Genomic DNA, 19,567 nt, shown 5'->3' with positions numbered 1-19,567 from the left:
AAAAGTGAGAGACAGAGAGAAAGAGAGAGAGAGAGAGGGGGGTTAGGAGAAAAAAAACAAAGATAGAAAAACAGTGAGAAAAATAAAGATAGAAAGATAGAGAGATAGAGAGAGTAAGAGAGAAAAGGCAGTAGGTGAAGGCGAGTAACGAGGTGACGGAGGAGTTAGAGAGTCAAAGTGGGAGAGAGAGAGGGGTAGATAAAATAAGTGAGAGTGAGTAAGAGGGAAAGAGTGCAAGCAAGGTTTAGGGTAGGACGCAGCTCGCAGCTCGCAGTAACATCGATCGATCCAAGTGGAGTACGAGGGCTCGACAGGGTCGAGCGTGCGGGGTTTGCTGGAGGGGTGGCTGCAAGTAGAAAAGCTCCCATAAGCAAGCTGGCTGGCGGGCTGGGTGGCTGCCCGGGCACGGACCATTTTCACTGTCCGCCCTGTCTCTCTTTCGCGACTGTCATTACTTTACGCACGCACTCTCTCTTTCTCTCTTTCTCTCTCCTTCTCTTTCTCTCCCTTTCACTATCTTTTTCTATCTTTCTACTTTACCCCATTTCGTTTCTATCCATTCTCGTTTTCATATATTTTCTCCTCTTGTTATATTTCTTTTCTTAACTATTTCTATCGGTCATCATCCCCTTTATAATATTTTCACCTTTTATCTTATCCTCGTGCAATTATTATTAGTTTTCCTATTTTCCATTCCTGTTTATTTTTTTATCGATCGATATCTCGCTTTTCCGGTTAATCTTCGAAAGATAGTCATTTCGGTACGATGTACCTGCTACTCGATGTGAGAGAGAAGATATCATCGCGACGTTAATAAGCGCTCGTGACGCACGTTTAACCGTGACGCGTTTCTTCGTCGTTCGTCGTTCGTTCTCTTTTTACTATTCTTGTTCTTCGTCAACGTTGCTGATAACAGTTGTCCGTGACCCTGAAGTCCAGTGACAAGAGTGTATGTCGTCTGACCTTGGCACGACCACGTTCTCCACGTTCGCCACGAGCGAATGCATTGCTTGTCCTCGTCGCGTAGTTGGTACAATGTCGGTGCTGTTACCTCTTATTACAGCTGATCAGCGATCATTTCGACTATTTGGATTTTGTTTCGTTATTTAGATAAGAAGACGTGGAAGAGTGTTACCAGCAAGTGTTTTAATTGTTTCCAAGGAAGAGGAAAGGGAGGTGTGTCAGGTGTGTGTTCAAGAATTAATGAAAAAAAAAATAGGAAAGAGAGAGAGAGAGAGAGTGAGGGGGACACCAATTTGTTCATAATATTTTTATCAGAGATGCATTGCTTCATTTTATTTTACATAGTCTTCTCAAGAATATTAATTAATCAAAGATATGATCTTATTGTAACTGACACGCGAAAGTAGGATACTTTTTTATACATCAAGAAAATTTATTGTTTAATGTGCAAATCCTTTAACATTTATTTCCGATTTGTTTTTTCCAAACGTTTAATTAAATTGTTTTCTATTTGTATTAGTGATATTGCTTATTAAAACGCAAGTATCTCTCTTTCTCTCTCTCTCTCTCTCTCTCTATCTTTCTATCTCTTTTTATCACGAAGAGGAGACATGTTTGATCATTGTTTTATTTGTTAATTTACGGGGGGGAATTTGTTGGTTTCGCATGATTTTAATAATTTTATAGATACGCTCCAAGTGAGCACGAAACTAGGACACTTTTTTCTATAGGAACAAAATAAATTGTTCAGTGTGGAAATCATTTAACGTCGGCGCCCATGTTGTTCCTTTAAAATATTTAGGTAAATTGTTTTCTATTCCCATTCAATGAGTCTCTCTTTCTCTCTGTTTCTATCTCTTTCTACCTATAAAGAATCCATTTATTCCGCGATTGACCGGATCGAGACCACGTAACTGTGTAGCTTCGAACCAATAACAGTTAGTTCAGTTCTTCTCGGTGTTGGTTGGGGATTCGTGAAACAACGACGTTTAGATATAATTGACTTCTAAAAATATAGCTTAAAGAGCTATTATTTCACGAGCCATTTTAAGACTAGATAATAATTTCTAAAATGTTGAAGTTTTAAAAGATAAGGTTCGTTATCATGAGATTAATCCAAAGTGATTGCTTTCTTTTTACACTCACATTAGATCGCCAATGTAGTAGTCCTCGTAAATGATGTAATCGTATCACAGATACACGTAATTACATCACTGCAATGGTTAGGAATTGTCTATGTGCGTGTGTTTGTATATTTTGCTAAAACGTAATAACTTTTTTTATCTTCTTTGAATTTATTTCATCAAATTATTAACATACTGTTACATTAAAAAGCTTTGATATTCTATATAATTATATTTAGAACAAGATGCGTTTTAGAACAGTACAATTTTTTTACAGAAAATAAATCTACATTTCCTTGATGATAATGTTATTATCTAGACGTTAATCTACCTAATGGTATATTTAGAAAAATATTCTCTCATCGGACGTTAATTAAATGTTTGTCAAATAATAATCGATATTATGTTTTATATGCTCTAGTATTTCTATAATAAAAAAAATGTAGGTGAATGCTAATTATTGTTCAATATCTGTAGGAAGTCGAATTGCAGTGCAAGTGTTTGCAGAAAAAATAGAAAGACAGAGATAGAGTGAGATTCCCTTTCCGTAGTGTGAGGGATTGTTTCGAAATTGCACATGGATTATTAAAACTTCTCATGAATCTTTTGTTACAAGGATACACGATTGGCTGACTCTGTTCTCTGTTTGCTCTTTCACACAGATACATACATATATACAAACATATGCACATATGCAGAGAAATTTATATGCACTTGTTACAAATGATACTATTGAAACAAACGAAGGAAGAAGTTTTTTTCTTTAGGGTTAAACTCACAAATCCAAGGTCATAGGTGTCTATTCAAGCGTACAGAAAGAGAGTGATAGAGAGTTAGGGGTTGAAGGGAGGGTGTTGTAAAGTCTATGTGGGCGGGGTAAAGAAATACCGTGTGACTCAAACTGTCATGAACAAAGTATCAGAAATACTACCAACGACGCTAACCGTAGAAGTATATAACAACGTTATTGCGTTTCCATGTATTAAACCCAGCTAATATGAACTTGATAATACCTGTTAAGAGTTCGATAATTAGTATCCAACCCAGTGATATTGCTATGCAGCATTGATTAACACCAATGACGATAACAACAACTACAATAAATTGTTACGACAAATGTGAGAATATGAATCGAACAGAATGCGGGAGTTGCTCGCTTGATTAGTTAGTTGGATTGTAGAAGAAAAGAGAGAGAGAGGAAGAGATGTAAACAATCGATTCATACTTACACACCTCGAATGAATGTGAAAAAGAGTTATTTGTTTGCAATTTATTATTTCTGTTAGTAGTTCTCGAGAAAGTTAAAAGATTAAATGTTAGTGTGTTTTATTATCACTTTTACTGATTGTTGAATTGTTATTTCTTTTTTTTTTTTAATGGTACTTGGAGGATCAAAAATGATTTGTTTAATTTTGCAAAAAATTATCAATCCTTAGGATGATCTAATAGAAATAAAATATAATGAAATGGAAGTGTAAATATTGTCTTACAAGTATAAATTGTTCATTTAAATTGAATCAATTGTAGATTATTTAGGATGCATCAGGGTCTGCATAATTTGGAATTTCGGTATTTGATTGGAAGTTTTTAAATTTATTCGTAAGTGTGAGGGTTAGAAAAATCGAAAGGTGTTTCGTTTTTTTTTTGTTCGCTCTGCTATTGACGCGTGTTCTTTTCTCCTGGGAATTGAACAGCCTACACATATCAAGGACGAGAACTGAAAGTGGGATTTTAGATTGGACGTGTCTAAAAGGTGGTGGTGCAACCGGAAAGATGAACACTCAGCTTGGATCGTTCCATCATCATCGGAGAATCATCGAAAGGAACGTTGAAAGGAACTTTTTCACAGAGTGTTCGATTGATCTAATCGATTTTGATTAACACGATGGAAGAAGGAACTTTCCTTAGCTCGTATCTTCGGTGATTTTCTTCCGGTTATCGAGATATAATTGAGATCATGAAGAGAAGAAGATATCACTCGAGATATTTGGAATCTAACTTTTAACGAATAGTCCTTAGAGAAGGAAATATGGAGGAAGCATCTCCGAGGATTCGTCCTTATTTGGACTGGGACGTAAGTTTTATTATATCTATGGAAAGAAAATCCAATGTTTTTGGTCAAACGTGTGGAGTGTATTTGTGATTAATGTCATTTGTAGAACGAAGACAAGTACTCTGTGGCGAATAGCCAAGCTCCGTTACAAGGTAGTGAGGATGATCATCCGGAACGTGGTACGTGGACAGGGAAATTTGATTTCCTTTTATCACTTTTGGGATATAGTGTCGGTCTTGGTAACGTTTGGCGATTTCCCTATCTTTGTTATTCCAATGGCGGTGGAGCCTTCTTAATACCATTCACGGTGATGCTGATCATCGCTGGATTGCCACTCATGTTTATGGAACTTTCCTTGGGTAATATAAAAATAGAAACTATATTTCTTCATTTTATCTAATAAAAAATTTAAATTACTCTGGTCTAATTAAAAATTTCTTTAAAAATATAAATAAACTATCGTAGGATTCGCGTGCTAAGAATTGTTGAAGTCATTTCATTTGTCTGATGTAGTTATCGGTAATACTATTTTGGGATATACCAAGACTACTAGTAGTATTGATTATGGTAATTAGATGGTATATTACATGGTAAATTATCGAACGTTAGGCGAGGCTTTAAGAAGAGTGTAGAGGAGAGTAAAAAGTGGAAGAGTGGCGAGACTTGTTATCATTCGTTTTATCGATTTCCTCCACGTTATCGTATTTTTTCGACAGGTCAGTTCGCTAGTCTTGGTCCAGTAGCGGCTTACAAAAGATTCTGCCCTCTTCTTCGTGGTTTGGGCTATGGAATGGTACTCGTTAGCTCCGTCGTAATGCTCTATTACAATTTGATCATTGCCTGGACTCTCTATTATATTTTTGCCTCGATCTTTGGTTGGTATATTTGATCATGATGATCCTATTTATCTTTTAATTGTTAATAATAAAATGGATGGCTTTTTTACGATGACATTGGTGTAGGTGCTGGTCAATTACCTTGGGCGAAATGTGATGATTCTTGGAGTACCGAGGATTGTTTCATGCCTGATGCAGCAGAGGCCTGCATTATTGAGGATGCTTATTATTACAAAAGAAAGTGTTTGAATTCCACGCAAATGGCCTCGATGGGATTGACCATCGAGAACATTACTAATGCCATTAGGAGACCACCAGCTGAGGAATATTTTAAGTAAATGAAATTATGAATATTTGATATTTTAAGCTGTCCCATAAGTTTCTTCTCGAAGTCTCGAAGTCATACATAGCGTGGTACGGAAAGAACTTATGGGACAACCTAATACTTATTTAGATTTATAAGTATTGATCTGATTGTTCTATTTGTATTTTAGTAATCACGTTTTGGGATTAAGCAGTGGTATCGAAGAAACTGGCATGATTCGACCATCCATGGCTGCCAGTCTCTTTCTAGCATGGGTTATTGTATTCTTGTGTTTGAGTAAAGGTGTTCAAAGCTCGGGAAAAGTCGTTTACTTTACTGCTCTCTTTCCTTATGTCGTTTTAGTAAGTTACATCTTCTTTATCATTTAATTTTCGCATTGCAACGAATGAATTTTGTTTATTCTGAATAAAAAACAAACGAGAACTTTAATAATATAATTATTTTTGTATCGATAGATCGCTCTCTTCTGTCGAGGGATTTTACTTCCTGGTGCTAATGAGGGTATACTATTCTATCTGACCCCTGATTGGAGGAGATTGATGTCGGCTAAAGTTTGGGGTGACGCAGCTGTTCAAATATTTTTTGCTTTGAGTCCAGCATGGGGTGGATTGATTACTTTGAGTTCTTACAATAAATTCAACAACAACTGTTATAAGGATTCCTTGATAGTAGCCGTTAGCAACATTGGTACTTCCTTTTTCGCTGGTTTAGTTATTTTCTCTGTTATTGGATTTCTTGCTCACGAACTTTCAGTACCGGTTGCATCTGTTGTCGATCAGGGAGCTGGTTTAGCTTTTATAGTTTATCCTGAAGTAAGTTATTCGTAATAATATGAATCTGGATATATTTAAAAATGTCGTAAATTGTTAACGAAACAAATGAACAGGTTGTAGCTCGTCTACCTGTTGCCCCACTTTGGTCATTGCTATTCTTCGTAATGTTATTGACCCTGGGATTGGATTCGCAATTCGCATTAATGGAGACTGTTACCACCGCCATTCTTGATGGCATACCAGCTTTAAGGAATTACAAATTTTGGGTGGTCCTATCAGCTGCTGTACTCGGTTATGCCGGTGGTATTATTTTCACAACTAATGTGAGCAACATTTCAAACGATTTTTAAATTAATTTGTAAAAAGAATGCTCTTTATTTATGCGTCAACTATCTTTCTTTAGGCTGGCATGTATTGGCTACAATTGATGGACAAATATGCAGCGAATTGGTCTGTCTTATTAATTGCCATAAGCGAATGTATACTAGTTGCATGGATTTACGGAGCTGATAGATTTCTCGACGATGTTCAAAGAATGATCGGACCACGTGGTCGTCTTTGGAGATTTTTTTGGACGTGGATGTGGAAAGTTGTTACTCCTGCAGCCTTGTTCTTTATTCTGTTCTTCAATTGGGTTGAATATGAACCTTTGAAATATGGAGCTTACGTGTACCCCAAATGGGCTGATGCGGTTGGTTGGGTCGTTGGTATGCTGCCTGTTATAGTCATCCTTGGTATGGCTGTTGTAAGTCTCTTATTTTCATAAACACTTTTTCATTATGATTTACAATAAATGTAGAAAAAAAAACGTGAATCCTTTTTCTGAATTTGGCATATCAAATTCTGCATTGAATGTTAGTTAGATTTGTTTTCTTTGATTGGAATAATCGCAGAGTCAATTGAAAAGTCCTCGTCGACGACCAAAATACGACGACGATGATGACGAGGATGATGACCTCGATGCAAGAACATCCATTCAAAGAGGTGGAAAAACTAAGCAAAGCAAAAGTAAGAACAGGAGTGTTTGGTGTAGAGCTAAGATGTTGCTTCAACCAACTTCTGATTGGGGTCCTTCTGCACGCAATATTGCATCAACACCTTCGAGGACACTCACTCATACACCGTCACCAGGTAGATTAATATATTTTGTATAAGTAATTCTCTTTTTTTGTAACAATTCATTTAGTTTAATTAGTAGATAATGTTTGCAATATAGACTATCTGTAGAAACGAGTTATTTCATAATTGATAGATCGTGAAAATTAATTTTATTTATAGATTATGAAAATCTATATTTATTGGGTAGACCAATAATTATTAGTTTAATTCATAGATATCTGTATATTACTGAAATTAATTTATTTATAGATTATGAAAATCTATATTTATTGGGTAGACCAATAATTAATTATTCATTGAATTTATATTACTATTATTATTAGATTTCAATTGAAATTTGATTTAGGCCCACCAGGTGGTTATGATTCAGTACGAGACACAATAGTATTGGTAAACGGTCAACCAATGATGGTTCAGCCAACATCCGGTGGTACAAGTACCACACAAAAACCTCCTGGGCCTTCGATTCTCAAGAATTCAAGCAAAACTGATCTGATTACTTCCCAACAGGTCTGACACGACGTTCATTTTATCTTCGAAGATCAATCTGCCCGGGTGTCTATTGCCAGTAACACTACTAGCCAATAATTAAAATAATATTTAAAAAATTGTGGTTTGTGTGCTCGCGCGCTTATACAAAGCTCTAAGGAAACAAAGGAAAAGTAAGGAAAAAAAAGAAACAAAAAAAAAAAAATAAAATAAAAAAAATAAAAAGAAATAAATACAAGAACAAAATACAAGGGCGATTTGTAAAATTATCGGTGCATATATTACATTACATTACATACACACGTTACATACATACATTACATATATCTCAAGTTTAGCCAACGATAAATCAATGTACTGTCCATATACAAATATTAACGTGCGCGACCTGATCGAGACACCCGGTATATGGGGTGTTCAGAAATAATATGAATAAGCTCCTAATTTGGATCTTTTTAAAATTTCGTTTATAATATCGATTGTCTTCTTTTCATCCTAACAGATATCTCGTATTATCTTTATTATTGCAATTATTTTTATTAGATAAAGATTAGAGATTCGTCACATTTTGCAAAGTTAGATTAATTCGTAGTTTTTTTTTTTTAATCGTGATTTTTTGTATTTATTTATTTATTGAAAATCGATTAAAAATGTTTCATTTTCGAGTTTGGTATATTAAATATTATATATACTTAAATGATTATAGATATTTCCAAGGGTTTATTATTATTATTCGAGTTTAGATATTCATGGATTCACGTCGTGTTTTTGCGTGTTATTATTCGGATATTCAGAAACGATCGATAAAAGGATTTGGATGATATCGGGATATTTAAGATAACACGTAATTAAAAATAATAATATGTATACATATATCGATCGCGTGCTAACAAATTTACAAGGCCTAATAGTAAACGGTCATTTCAGTCGGATTAATGAAAATATATCTAGTATAAAAATTATATATCGACAGTATATATTACGTTCCTAATGTCACAAAGAAGGATATATGATCAGTGTCATATTATTTCATTAATTGATTGTTTAGAGAAACGTAGGCGAAGCCTAATAATCCTAGTTATCGGATACGGGTACATATATTTATTGTATATCGATTAAGGGCATCGTTCTTTTGAAATTTATCTCGAATTACTTAATAATGTTTTGACTGCTAGTGTTTTTATAAATTGAATTTTTGTATCGATTATTTGAACATTATTTTTTGTATACAGTATGAGAGCCATTAATGGTAACTCTCACGATTACTCGTTTCATACAAAATTTCTTTCAATAATAACAATTTATCAGTTTTATTTGTTAGATAATATAGATTTTTTCAATCTAATGTTAGAGTATTTTTCATTGATGTTGTCTGAGAACCACTGGTGTTGCCCAGACTTGGGAATGAACCCCCTCCAATCGTTTCATTCGAAGGTAGTCAGAGTAGTGTCACGTGGTAATGAATGGAAAGCGTGTTAGTAGTAGCGAGTATCAGTGGTGCTCAAAATTAAATGATTTTAAAAGAACGGTGTTCAATTTACGTATCGAAAATCTTTATTTTTCATTTTTTCGACATGATTGACTCATGTTATCTTCCTTACCCTGCATTTAGCTTATCGATGTCCTCCAATTACTGTTGTGTATGTATAGAAAATGTACGAAAAAAAGGGTTCGTGAGAAAAAGTTCATGAAAGAAAATAAGTAATGATTGCAACAATCGGGAAGGGATTTGCAATTAAATATTTTTCCATATTTATCGATTGTTGCCTATTTTTGCTGTCTCTTAGAGAATAACTATATTCGATATTTATAGATAGATTTACCATCCCCAACCCCTACCCCCTTATCACTCCACAAGAATGAATGTTAAAAAAAGAAAGAAGATATTTCAAATGTTTAAGATTGTGGTTTTAAAACGATTGATAAGCAATTACTATTTAGATATGTTAATACACACATACACACATACACGCCATACTCATACACACGTATATACAATTAATACGTTCTCGGGATGACGATATTATTTTTAAATATATTAAAATATTATTTTTCTTCGTATAAAATAAAACAGGAACAAAAAATGAAGAAATAAATATATAAAAATGAAATTTAAACGGCAAATAGAAATTATTTGGAATTAATTATTAGTAAATTAAATTAATTAAATGAATGATATATATATATATAATATATTTAGGAGATGAAAGAACAGATTATAAAGTTAATTTTTATTGCAAGATAAATTTACAACAAACAATAACAAAAATAATAATAATAGTAATAATATTAATAATAATAATAATAATAATAATAATAATAATAATAATAATAATAATAATAATAAGAAAAGTTAAATAATAAAAAGTAATGTAATAATGTCCGATTTAAAAACCGACCGATTAGTTTATCAATGTGATTACAAATGAGATTACAAAAGTAGAAAGAAAATATATTTATTACAGGTGACTTACTCGAGATTATTCAATTGTATTCGAATATTTGCATATCCAAGTGTGTTTGATACTAGTCTGTTAAAAAAACAATTCACGAGATTACAAGATTAAATATAATAGATAAAAATACTGATTACTCGCCAAAAAAATGGAAAATAAAAAGGAGAAAAACATTTTGTTTTGTGTTTTTTAAGAATCGGATAAAAGAGAAGAGAAATATTTCATCGAATTGATTACATAATTAATGAATTATTTAATTATTCCTCATTTTCTCTAACCAAAAGAAAATCATGATGTTCAATATAACATATAAAAAAACAAGTATGGAATTGTGTTTAGCGTAGGAACCTAAAAGAGAATTAAAATAATATGAGATGTTCAGATACATAAACACAAACACAAACACACACACACGCACATACATACACAGAGAAAAGACTGCGCGGAATGTATGTGTAATTATGCATAAAAAATTCAATCGGGAATTTGGGAATTTTAAAAATGAGGTTCGTTCAGATTTTGATAAAAAGCTCAGGTCGTCCATTTAATTGAAATTGAAATTTATAATAATCAAGTGAGGAATAGAAAAAGAAATAAAAAGAAGAAAAAGAAGAGAGATAAGGAATGATAACAAAATGATAGTTAATCAGAATGAAAGGATACTTCATTGTGTGTACGTACAGTCAATAATGTCTAAACCAAATTGTAATAATTTATTTTTTATGTCAACTCCGTTTTTAAAGTGTTATTAGCTAAAGTTTATATTATATATATATATATATAACAGATAATAATAATAATACATACACACATATATACATACACAAAGAGAGAAAGAGACACTTACACATTGATAATATCTATATATATATATGTATAGGATATCACGTACGTTACATATATACATACATATATTTATATATTATATATTAAATAAGTAAATCACTTCAAATTGAGTTTATTTAATTAAATGACAAGTACATTTTTATGGAGAAAATATATTTTATTCTTAAGGATTAATAAAATCATTTTAATATATTTTTATTGAAATAATAATTACTCTTCTTGTTATCATAATAGGAATGAAATATTAATTTTTTATCAATTTGAAGTGACTCACTTGATTTATTTATATATATATTATACGCTGGTGTACACGTCACAGAGTTTATTATACGTATTACGTACAAAGAGACTATGTCGTTTGATAAAAAGAGAATTTAAAAAATGTGGATAACCAAAAATATTATTATTATTATTAAGAAGATATGAATGAATAATATTAAATATAAATAATCCCGTTGCGCGCGTTAAAAATGCTCACTCATATCCGAAGACGAATGAATGCATCGATTATGCGTGATTGATAAACGTGGGTGTTTCAAATGTGTGCGTATGAGTGTGTGCATGTGAGTACATTGAAATATATATACATATATAGAATTATGTAGGATGTTTATTAAATATCTGTGATTTCGATTTATGATATATAAAATATTTCCTGTTATTTTATTTATTTTTTTGTTTGTTTGGTTTTATAATTTTAAGTAATAGCATTTTTAATAGAATTTTATTTTCGATTTGATTTTTTTAATAATATTCTTTAGAGTAATTGTATACGTATTTTCATATGTGGAAAAATAGAAAATAAGAGAGAAATATAGAAAATTAAAAGTTCAAAGCTGGCATTCTGTTAAAAAACATAAAAAAAAATAAAAGTGAAGTAAAAAATGTTATAACTGAGAATGAAAATGTTTATTGATTATATATATATAATAATTATCAACATCCTATATATGTATATGTATGTATATAGGGTGTCTAATTCTGATAAGAGAAATGATTTAAAAATTAGTATGTAACTAATAATAATAATAATAATAATAATAATAATAATAATAATAATAATAGAAATAATATTAATAATGAAATAATGATGAAAGAATTAATAAATCTAGTAATAAACGAATAAATGAATTAAATAACAATAATTAAACGAGTTTTAGAAAGAAGGAGAGAGAGAGAGAGAAAGAGATAGAGAGAGCAAAAGAAATTCAGGTGTACGATTGTCCTGCATAGGTTTAAGAAGAAGTGACGTAAAATGATCGGTAATTGCACACGATAACAACTATACAATAGTTTATATCAAATTCCAAAAAGAAATAATCAATTAATTAAACAATTCGATGTGAAATCTTGCCTATCAGACTGGTACATAAAAATAAATTTATGAAGAATAGAGAGACAGAGATAGAAAGAGAGCGAGAGAACAATAAAAAGAATATAATTACTACCAGTATACAAAAAATTTAGTAAATAATAAAATACAGATGTTACACCCCCCTCGCAAATAGAAAAATGAGGGCATCATTAAATTGGATTTTAATTATTTTTTTATTTTCCTATATATTATTAAAAAAGATAGTATATTTTGTTTTTTATTAAATATATATAAATATTTTATTGATCACAGATTCTAAGAAAAAGAACTAGAATTAGAAGTAGAAGGAGAACGAGAGAAAGGAATAAAGTGAATATCTATATATATATATTTCGTTATATAAAAATTAGCTTCGTTTTACTGCTTCTTATGTATACACACACAAACAAACAGAGTTACCTAGTATTATAAATATAAATATATATATATATTCGCCCACGTATTAATGGAAATCGATAAATCGATATATCGAAAAGGTGACTTTATACTACTGAGCTGTGATTACCGGCCGTAATTTGTTACGGAATTTACGTCACTAGGAGCAACCAGTAGAGCGAACAGTACAAAGTAAAACGTTTCCTAGAGAAATAGAATAAGGAGAGATTAACAATTGAGAGAGATTAAATGAGGATTAATAGAAATAAAATATAGATAGTATGTACGTATATGTGTGTGTATGTATGTGTGAAAGAAAGAAAGTAAGAGATAAAGTAATATTTATATATGTATTATTATTATTAATATTATTACTATTGTTATTACATACAAAAAAAAATGTACGGGCTTATTGTCGTTTAAAAATCTCGCTTCGTTTGATCGCTAAAGAATTGAAAATAAAATATAATTGAATTATATATTAAGAATCAACACCGAGTTCGTTCAGATGTCTATGAAAGCAAATTTTGTATAATCATTCAAACGGAATAATTGTTTTTTGTTGTAAATCTAGTGATATAAAAGAACGCGTTAGCAAGGGGAAAATAAGATAGATATAGATGAGAATATTCATTATGAATGAATGAATGAATTACTTATTATTATTATTATTATTATTATTGTTAAATAGTTGAGACAATTCTAGTCGTTTTAATCAATAGAAGATATCTGATACCTTAACGTAGAAACGGCACGAACTTTCTTCTTCATCTAATATTATCCTTCCTGATCCACAAATGCAACGGCACGTTTGCTTATTTAATAATTTCGTTTATTCTATATTATCAATCCAATTAATTTGATTTGGATTAATCGATCATTTGATTTTCTTAGATCATTATTTCCTTGAATTGACTCTCCCTTTTCCCAGCCTTCCTCCATGTCCCATTCATTAGCAGAAAGATTAGAAAACCTTCGTTTGTACACATCAAATTGCCAGTGCCTAATTCCTAATACGTATAACCACAATAAATAAATGAATAAATAAATAAATAAATAAATAAATAAATAAATAAATAAATGAATAGAAAAATAAATAGATAAATTAATCAAATGTCCTAAATCATTTTTTTTTATCTTTATCCCGAAAAGAATTAATTTCGAGGGTGTTGAGAATTAGGAATGAAAAGATTTAATAAAAATTATTAGAATTAATTAATATTCATTTTAATTGGCAAAGTATATAGGAATTAAAGAAAACGATAGAGATAGATATAAAACTATATAATGAACGAATGTGACAGAAAGAATATGTTTTATGTATATTGTACGAATAATCATGTATTATTATACGTAATACAGATAAAGATATATATGTATATAAAAATATATATGTATACACGTTGTTGGATAATGTTATAAGTATAAATCTCTCGAAATAAATTATTGAAAAAACCAGGTGAGAAAAAGAGAGACAGCGAAAGAGAGAGAGAGAGAGAATCAAAATGAAAAAGATTCTCTAAATATAAAAATAAAATTAATTATAACAAGAGATTCAAATTATACATGACGTGGTTAAAGTTATTCATAAAATTATAAGTAAATATATAAATATATAAGAGAAAGAAAGAAATAAAGAAATGGAAGGAAAGAGAGAGAGAGAGAGAGAGAGAGAGAAACGTTGAGAGATTTAGAATAAAAACGTATTAATATACATCTACATCACGTTTGCGAAAAGATCTATATACATTATATATATATATATTATAGAATATATATATATATATACATATATATATATTCTATGTATATGTATACGATGCGTGTGTAATTAATAAAGTGTTGATATATATGATTGACAATGCACTTAACACCTATAATCGTCATGCATTATTTTTTAATTATTTGTATATATAGTCATATCGTTCATATACTAAAGACAGTATATTGATTTAATTAACAATGGTTTATTTATTTTCCTTTCTTTTTTTTTCTAACATAAATTTAACGACGTTCATTATAAAAATTCAGATATATATATAATATACTTATATTTATATGCAAATAAACGTGAATGTTGTTTGACCTACATCACTCATTAAATTGAATTTTTTAAACAAATATATGTATATGTCTATTTATATATATATATATAAATATATCTTTCGTCAGAGGGTATTATAATATAACTTTAAACGTTGTACATATTTGTAATTACTAAAAATTCCCTTACTCTTATATATTCTCATTTATCTTATCACCGGATCAACAAATCATGTTACTGACACATTTGGCATATGGTTCAATTACCCAACGATATTCTTGTATCATTAATCTGTGATAACGATCCGCATGCATTACGAAATCATAAAACATAGATTATATTTTTTTTTTGTGAGACGGGATAGTATTGCAACTACCTTACACATATTCTCACGTATGCGCATATACGTTTAAATGTAATCCGTGATGATAACGCGCGTAATTGATCATAAAAAACAGATTTAACTTAATAACAATAATTTAACCAGTTAAACACCAATTCCAAATTTATTAAACAATATTCACGTATTTGTCGTTGATTTGCGAAACATAAATTTGCATTTGGACACTGCACCCAATGTTGGTTTAATCATAGTAAATGCTGTACCGATTACGAACGATGCGAATGTTAAATCTCTTCCTAATTTGGTATGGGGCCACCAATGGGTGTATGTACCATTGATCAATGCAGCTAATAAAACTAAAGTTACTAAAATACCACCAACAATGTGAAAGATCTTAATGGTTACTGGTCGTATACGTGGATAAAACCATTTCGTATTATCCGCTAATCCACCACTGATCATTATTATAGCAAATAATATCATTGCTGCTAACCCTAGTTTTCCGTGTACTGATGTAAAGTGCGAACGTTTACCCTTCATTACAATTATTACGAGCACTCCTGCTAATGTTAAAAGAAATCCTAAACTTTGTAGAACCCAGTGAATTAATATTCGATTCTTTCGGGTCATTTTTGAAGAAACGTATGCCTCACCCGATACGCAGTAAATTGCTTCCAACATCAGCAGGCCGATCTGTTTGAGAGAATTCATAATAATTAATATTATATATATATTTATTTTTGTGTGATATATTATTCATAGTCTCGTTTTTTTTCTTTATTATCTTTAAAAATAGAATTAATCGTTGTTAAGATTAGGTTCGTATTCGTTTTTTATTCACAAAAGAAAATAGAAAAGGAATCCCCTTATTCGAGTATTTTATGTAACTTCTCAAAGTGGAAGTTGTATATCACGCAATTTTTTTTGTTTCTTAATGAACGGTATAGTTAGTTTTTAAGATAAATTACAATAGTGATCGTAGTTGTAATATATGCATTATTACTACCACCACCATCATCAATTGTTGTTAGAATCACACAACTCGTAACTTGCAATTCACTGAAGATTTATTATCCGTTGATTCTGACTTCTGAGTTTAGTTGATGACTTGCTATTGGCTAAGGCGTTATCACTTTTACGAAATCATCCTACGATTGTCTTTTGTAATTTATTCCAACACGCAGGATAAAAAGTTACCGGATTTTTGTCATTCTATATATAGTTTTTTTTTTTGTGAATTTTTAATGCCAAAATCATGATGTTCATCTTGCTCGAATAAGGATTAATTTGTAACCTTATTATTCAAATGAATGTGCATAATTTTCTTTATAAGATTTTCTTTTATTTTTTTTTTTATCGTTATTCGGGAAGATTAAGGGATTGGAAAGTGTGAGCCCATAAAAAGAATGAGATCCCAGGTAAAATCTCTAGTATATTTCATGGCAAATACACGAGCCTACTTAAAATGCTGAACGATGAATGAAGATAAAAAGATTAGAAAGTTTCTTACCCCAACCGTTGTTAATATTGGATGCCATGAAAAAGTATTGTAAGTATCAACTGATAGTACGCCGATGTATATTACGGGTGTCAATAGAAGAAGATGCGTTAGAACAGATATCGCTATGGCTAGTGGATGTGGGGAAGTTTTTGTTGGACTTGAAGTAGTTTGTCGTTCGACCGTCATCTTTGAGGTGGTTGAAATATTTTTTCCTTTTATGGGAATACTGCAAAAGAAAAATATACGACAAGATATTATCAATACGAAAAATAGAGAAAAATTATTTAGAATATTTTACATTAGACGCAATGTTTTTAATATCAGTTGAACGAATATTTTATTTTTTAACAGAGAGAGAGAAGGAAAAATATAGTTGCAAATATTTTGTATTTTTATTATCAGCCGAACTTTGTTAGATTTTTACATGAATTTTATTATTATTATTTCTTTTTTGTTAGATGTAACTTACTTTTGAATGAAAATTTGTAGTTTGAGAGATAGCCTTTCTTCTATTTTTCCTTTTCTCTCGTTAACGCACGATGCCTCACTTCTAACTATGAAAATACGAATGAGCCTTCAGAATGGATAGATAAATTAAAGTTTGTGATAGCAATGAGTGTCAGAGACGAAATAAATTCTATAGAGATTTATAGATAACAGATAGTGACGATAATTTAATCGTGAATAAGAAATAAAGAAAAAAATTCTCGTAGGTTCTGATATTAAGCACGTACGACGATACAATCCATCTCTTATTTTTTTCTTTTTGGTTATCACTTACGTTTATTGATTTTTTCATAGAGATATATATACTTCCACTTAAAATAAAAATTATTTGAGTGAGATAATCCTTTAACAAACATTCCTTAGTTTTGTCACGTTAATTTGTTATTTTTATTTATCCTAATTATTGTCAAATATTATCTTAAACAATATTATTTTGTATTCGTTGAATTTAATTTGTTTGTTGTCTTTTTTGTTATTAATAAAATAACGATAATACCGAAGAATTTTATTAACGAGATATAACAAGATTTATTTTCAAGAGAAAAAAAACAAGAAGAGATAAATATAAAAAAAAGAAAAAAAAGCTATTCTCTTTTCTAATGTCCACTAGCAACAAGTGGTATTTACACAAACAAAGTGAATAGGATAAGTGAAGAAGAAGAAGAAGAAGAAGAAAAAGTATCAGAAGAACACAAGATAGGTATAACACTTGGAATCCAATTAGGCACGTCCTTAAGACACTGTTCTTTAAAAAGAAAAAAACAAAAGTACACTCGAGTTCTGTTCGTGATGGATAAGTAGAAAGAAGCAGAGTTTGTGTCTCATATCGTTAACACGTTGAAGAAAAGTTAGAAAGAGAAAGAATGGAAATTACTTTACAAATAATTTTATTTCTTTTTTTTTTTCTTTTTCAATAATAATAATACAAATAATATATATATTAAATAGATATATATTAAATTATATATTATAATATATAATATTAATATATTATTATAATATTAATATATATATATTAAATTTATAATATTAAATTTATATATATAAAAGAATGTCTTCCAAAAATTTATTTAAAGAGATACATACTCACCTTATTTATATTTGCGAAACAGATAGAGGAAGAGAAAATAATGAAATTTTTTAATTACATATTTTCTTTTTGTACAAATAATTTATTCCCGTTAATTAGAAGGAATAAGATAAATAATTGTTTTGTATACGAGCTAGCAAGATAATTAGAGAAAGAATCGGATATAATGCACGAAACGAAAGCTGTCTCTTGACTGATGTGAAGAAAAGCAGAGAAGTATACTAAACCCGAAGCATGTTCAGTTTCAAACTGATGTTTATCGTAATGTTGATGCGTTGATTTTTCCTCGTTGCTTCGTCATAAACGAGACCTTGGTTTGAATAATCGTTTGAAATATTTTCGTTCTTTACCTTTTTTGCGAATTAATTAGTCACCCTGTAGGTTCCTTTATTCATATAATTTATGATTTATACAAAACTTTGTTATTTTTTCATTTATTTTTACGTTTAATTAATTTCGTATTATTCCATACAAAATTAAAAATTAGAATAAATTCGTTTAATATTTTTCTTCATAGTTTCCTCGACAGTGGAAATAAATTTTATTCGCGTAATAAACGTCCAATTTTGTATTGTAATTATTATTATTTTATGTGACAAAAAATATTCAGAGATGAGGAAAATAACTGATTGTGAGTCTCAAAGTTCATGAGATTCCAAATCGTTAAATGTTTAACAAATGCTCGAATTACTTAGCCGGTTTTTCCCAAATCGATTATTTTAATCTTCTCCATATATACTAAATTATTATTATTAACTTTGTATATGATAGTTAAGTGTTTGCACATGTGTATATGTATAAAGTATTATGCAATGATAGTCGTGTTGACCTTCAAGATAGTTTTTTAGAAATAATTGTCTCACTATAATTATGCATGCAATTTTCTTTCGATATAAAACATCTCACTTTGTTCCTAAACGAGTAATTTCCATTGGTTTTCTTCGTAATTCTTATGAAATAACTATCTTTTTTTTCTCTCTTTTTTAACACGTAATTTACACAAAATTTCATTTTTAAAGTTATTTTATTTAATGTCGCACATTAATTGTGAAGAGCAGAAATAAAAAATTACTATTAAAATAAATGAAATAATAATAATAATAGAAAAATAAAATAAACGTACTAGTAAGATCTACGTCGAGAACACATAATCAATGGTTTGAAAGTTATTCGGAAGACTGCATTTGATCGAGAATTAATCAATAAATTAGAATTATCGAATTGTCCTTTTTCAAGTTCGAATGCCTAATTAATGATCGATAAGATTCAGACGTATCGTGAAGTGTAGCACGTACGAGATAAAGTTACCCTTTTTGTTATTTTTCACGATACATTTTCTCACACACAA

The 19,567-nt window shown here is 30.1% G+C and overlaps 2 protein-coding genes across 6 annotated transcripts; one reads left to right on the top strand and one right to left on the bottom strand.

Moving 5' to 3' along the window:
- Positions 1 to 339: 339 nt before the first annotated feature.
- LOC122513305 (sodium- and chloride-dependent glycine transporter 1-like) lies at positions 340 to 7,787 on the top strand. Of its 4 annotated transcripts, XM_043629602.1 has the most exons (12): positions 340 to 1,037; positions 1,111 to 1,185; positions 3,782 to 4,161; positions 4,247 to 4,499; positions 4,857 to 5,015; positions 5,103 to 5,310; positions 5,471 to 5,642; positions 5,757 to 6,113; positions 6,188 to 6,397; positions 6,478 to 6,819; positions 6,968 to 7,205; positions 7,540 to 7,787. In XM_043629602.1, the coding sequence occupies exons 3-12, from the start codon at positions 4,117 to 4,119 to the stop codon at positions 7,707 to 7,709; spliced, it is 2,154 nt and encodes a 717-aa protein (XP_043485537.1). In that variant the 5' UTR covers positions 340 to 1,037; positions 1,111 to 1,185; positions 3,782 to 4,116; the 3' UTR covers positions 7,710 to 7,787. The 4 variants fall into 4 exon arrangements, with proteins under 4 accessions (XP_043485537.1, XP_043485538.1, XP_043485536.1 ...); XM_043629603.1 differs by having other exon boundaries at positions 340 to 1,185; positions 3,841 to 4,161; XM_043629601.1 differs by having other exon boundaries at positions 340 to 1,185; positions 3,823 to 4,161.
- A 7,331-nt stretch (positions 7,788 to 15,118) lies between these two features.
- Positions 15,119 to 18,258, bottom strand: LOC122513331 (transmembrane reductase CYB561D2). Of its 2 annotated transcripts, none has more exons than XM_043629656.1 (3): positions 18,220 to 18,258; positions 16,632 to 16,848; positions 15,119 to 15,814 (listed from the first exon to the last, which is right to left on the bottom strand). In XM_043629656.1, exons 2-3 carry the CDS (start codon positions 16,806 to 16,808, stop codon positions 15,299 to 15,301), a joined length of 693 nt encoding a protein of 230 aa, XP_043485591.1. In that variant the 5' UTR covers positions 16,809 to 16,848; positions 18,220 to 18,258; the 3' UTR covers positions 15,119 to 15,298. The 2 variants fall into 2 exon arrangements, with proteins under 2 accessions (XP_043485591.1, XP_043485592.1); XM_043629657.1 differs by lacking the exon at positions 18,220 to 18,258 and adding an exon at positions 17,092 to 17,286.
- Positions 18,259 to 19,567: the final 1,309 nt, after the last annotated feature.

Source organism: Polistes fuscatus, unplaced genomic scaffold, assembly GCF_010416935.1.
Source record: "Polistes fuscatus isolate 324 unplaced genomic scaffold, CU_Pfus_HIC Scaffold12, whole genome shotgun sequence".
NCBI lineage: Eukaryota > Metazoa > Arthropoda > Insecta > Hymenoptera > Vespidae > Polistes > Polistes fuscatus.
Note: the sequence above shows the minus strand (reverse complement) of the source record. Positions and strands in the feature narration are given on the sequence as shown.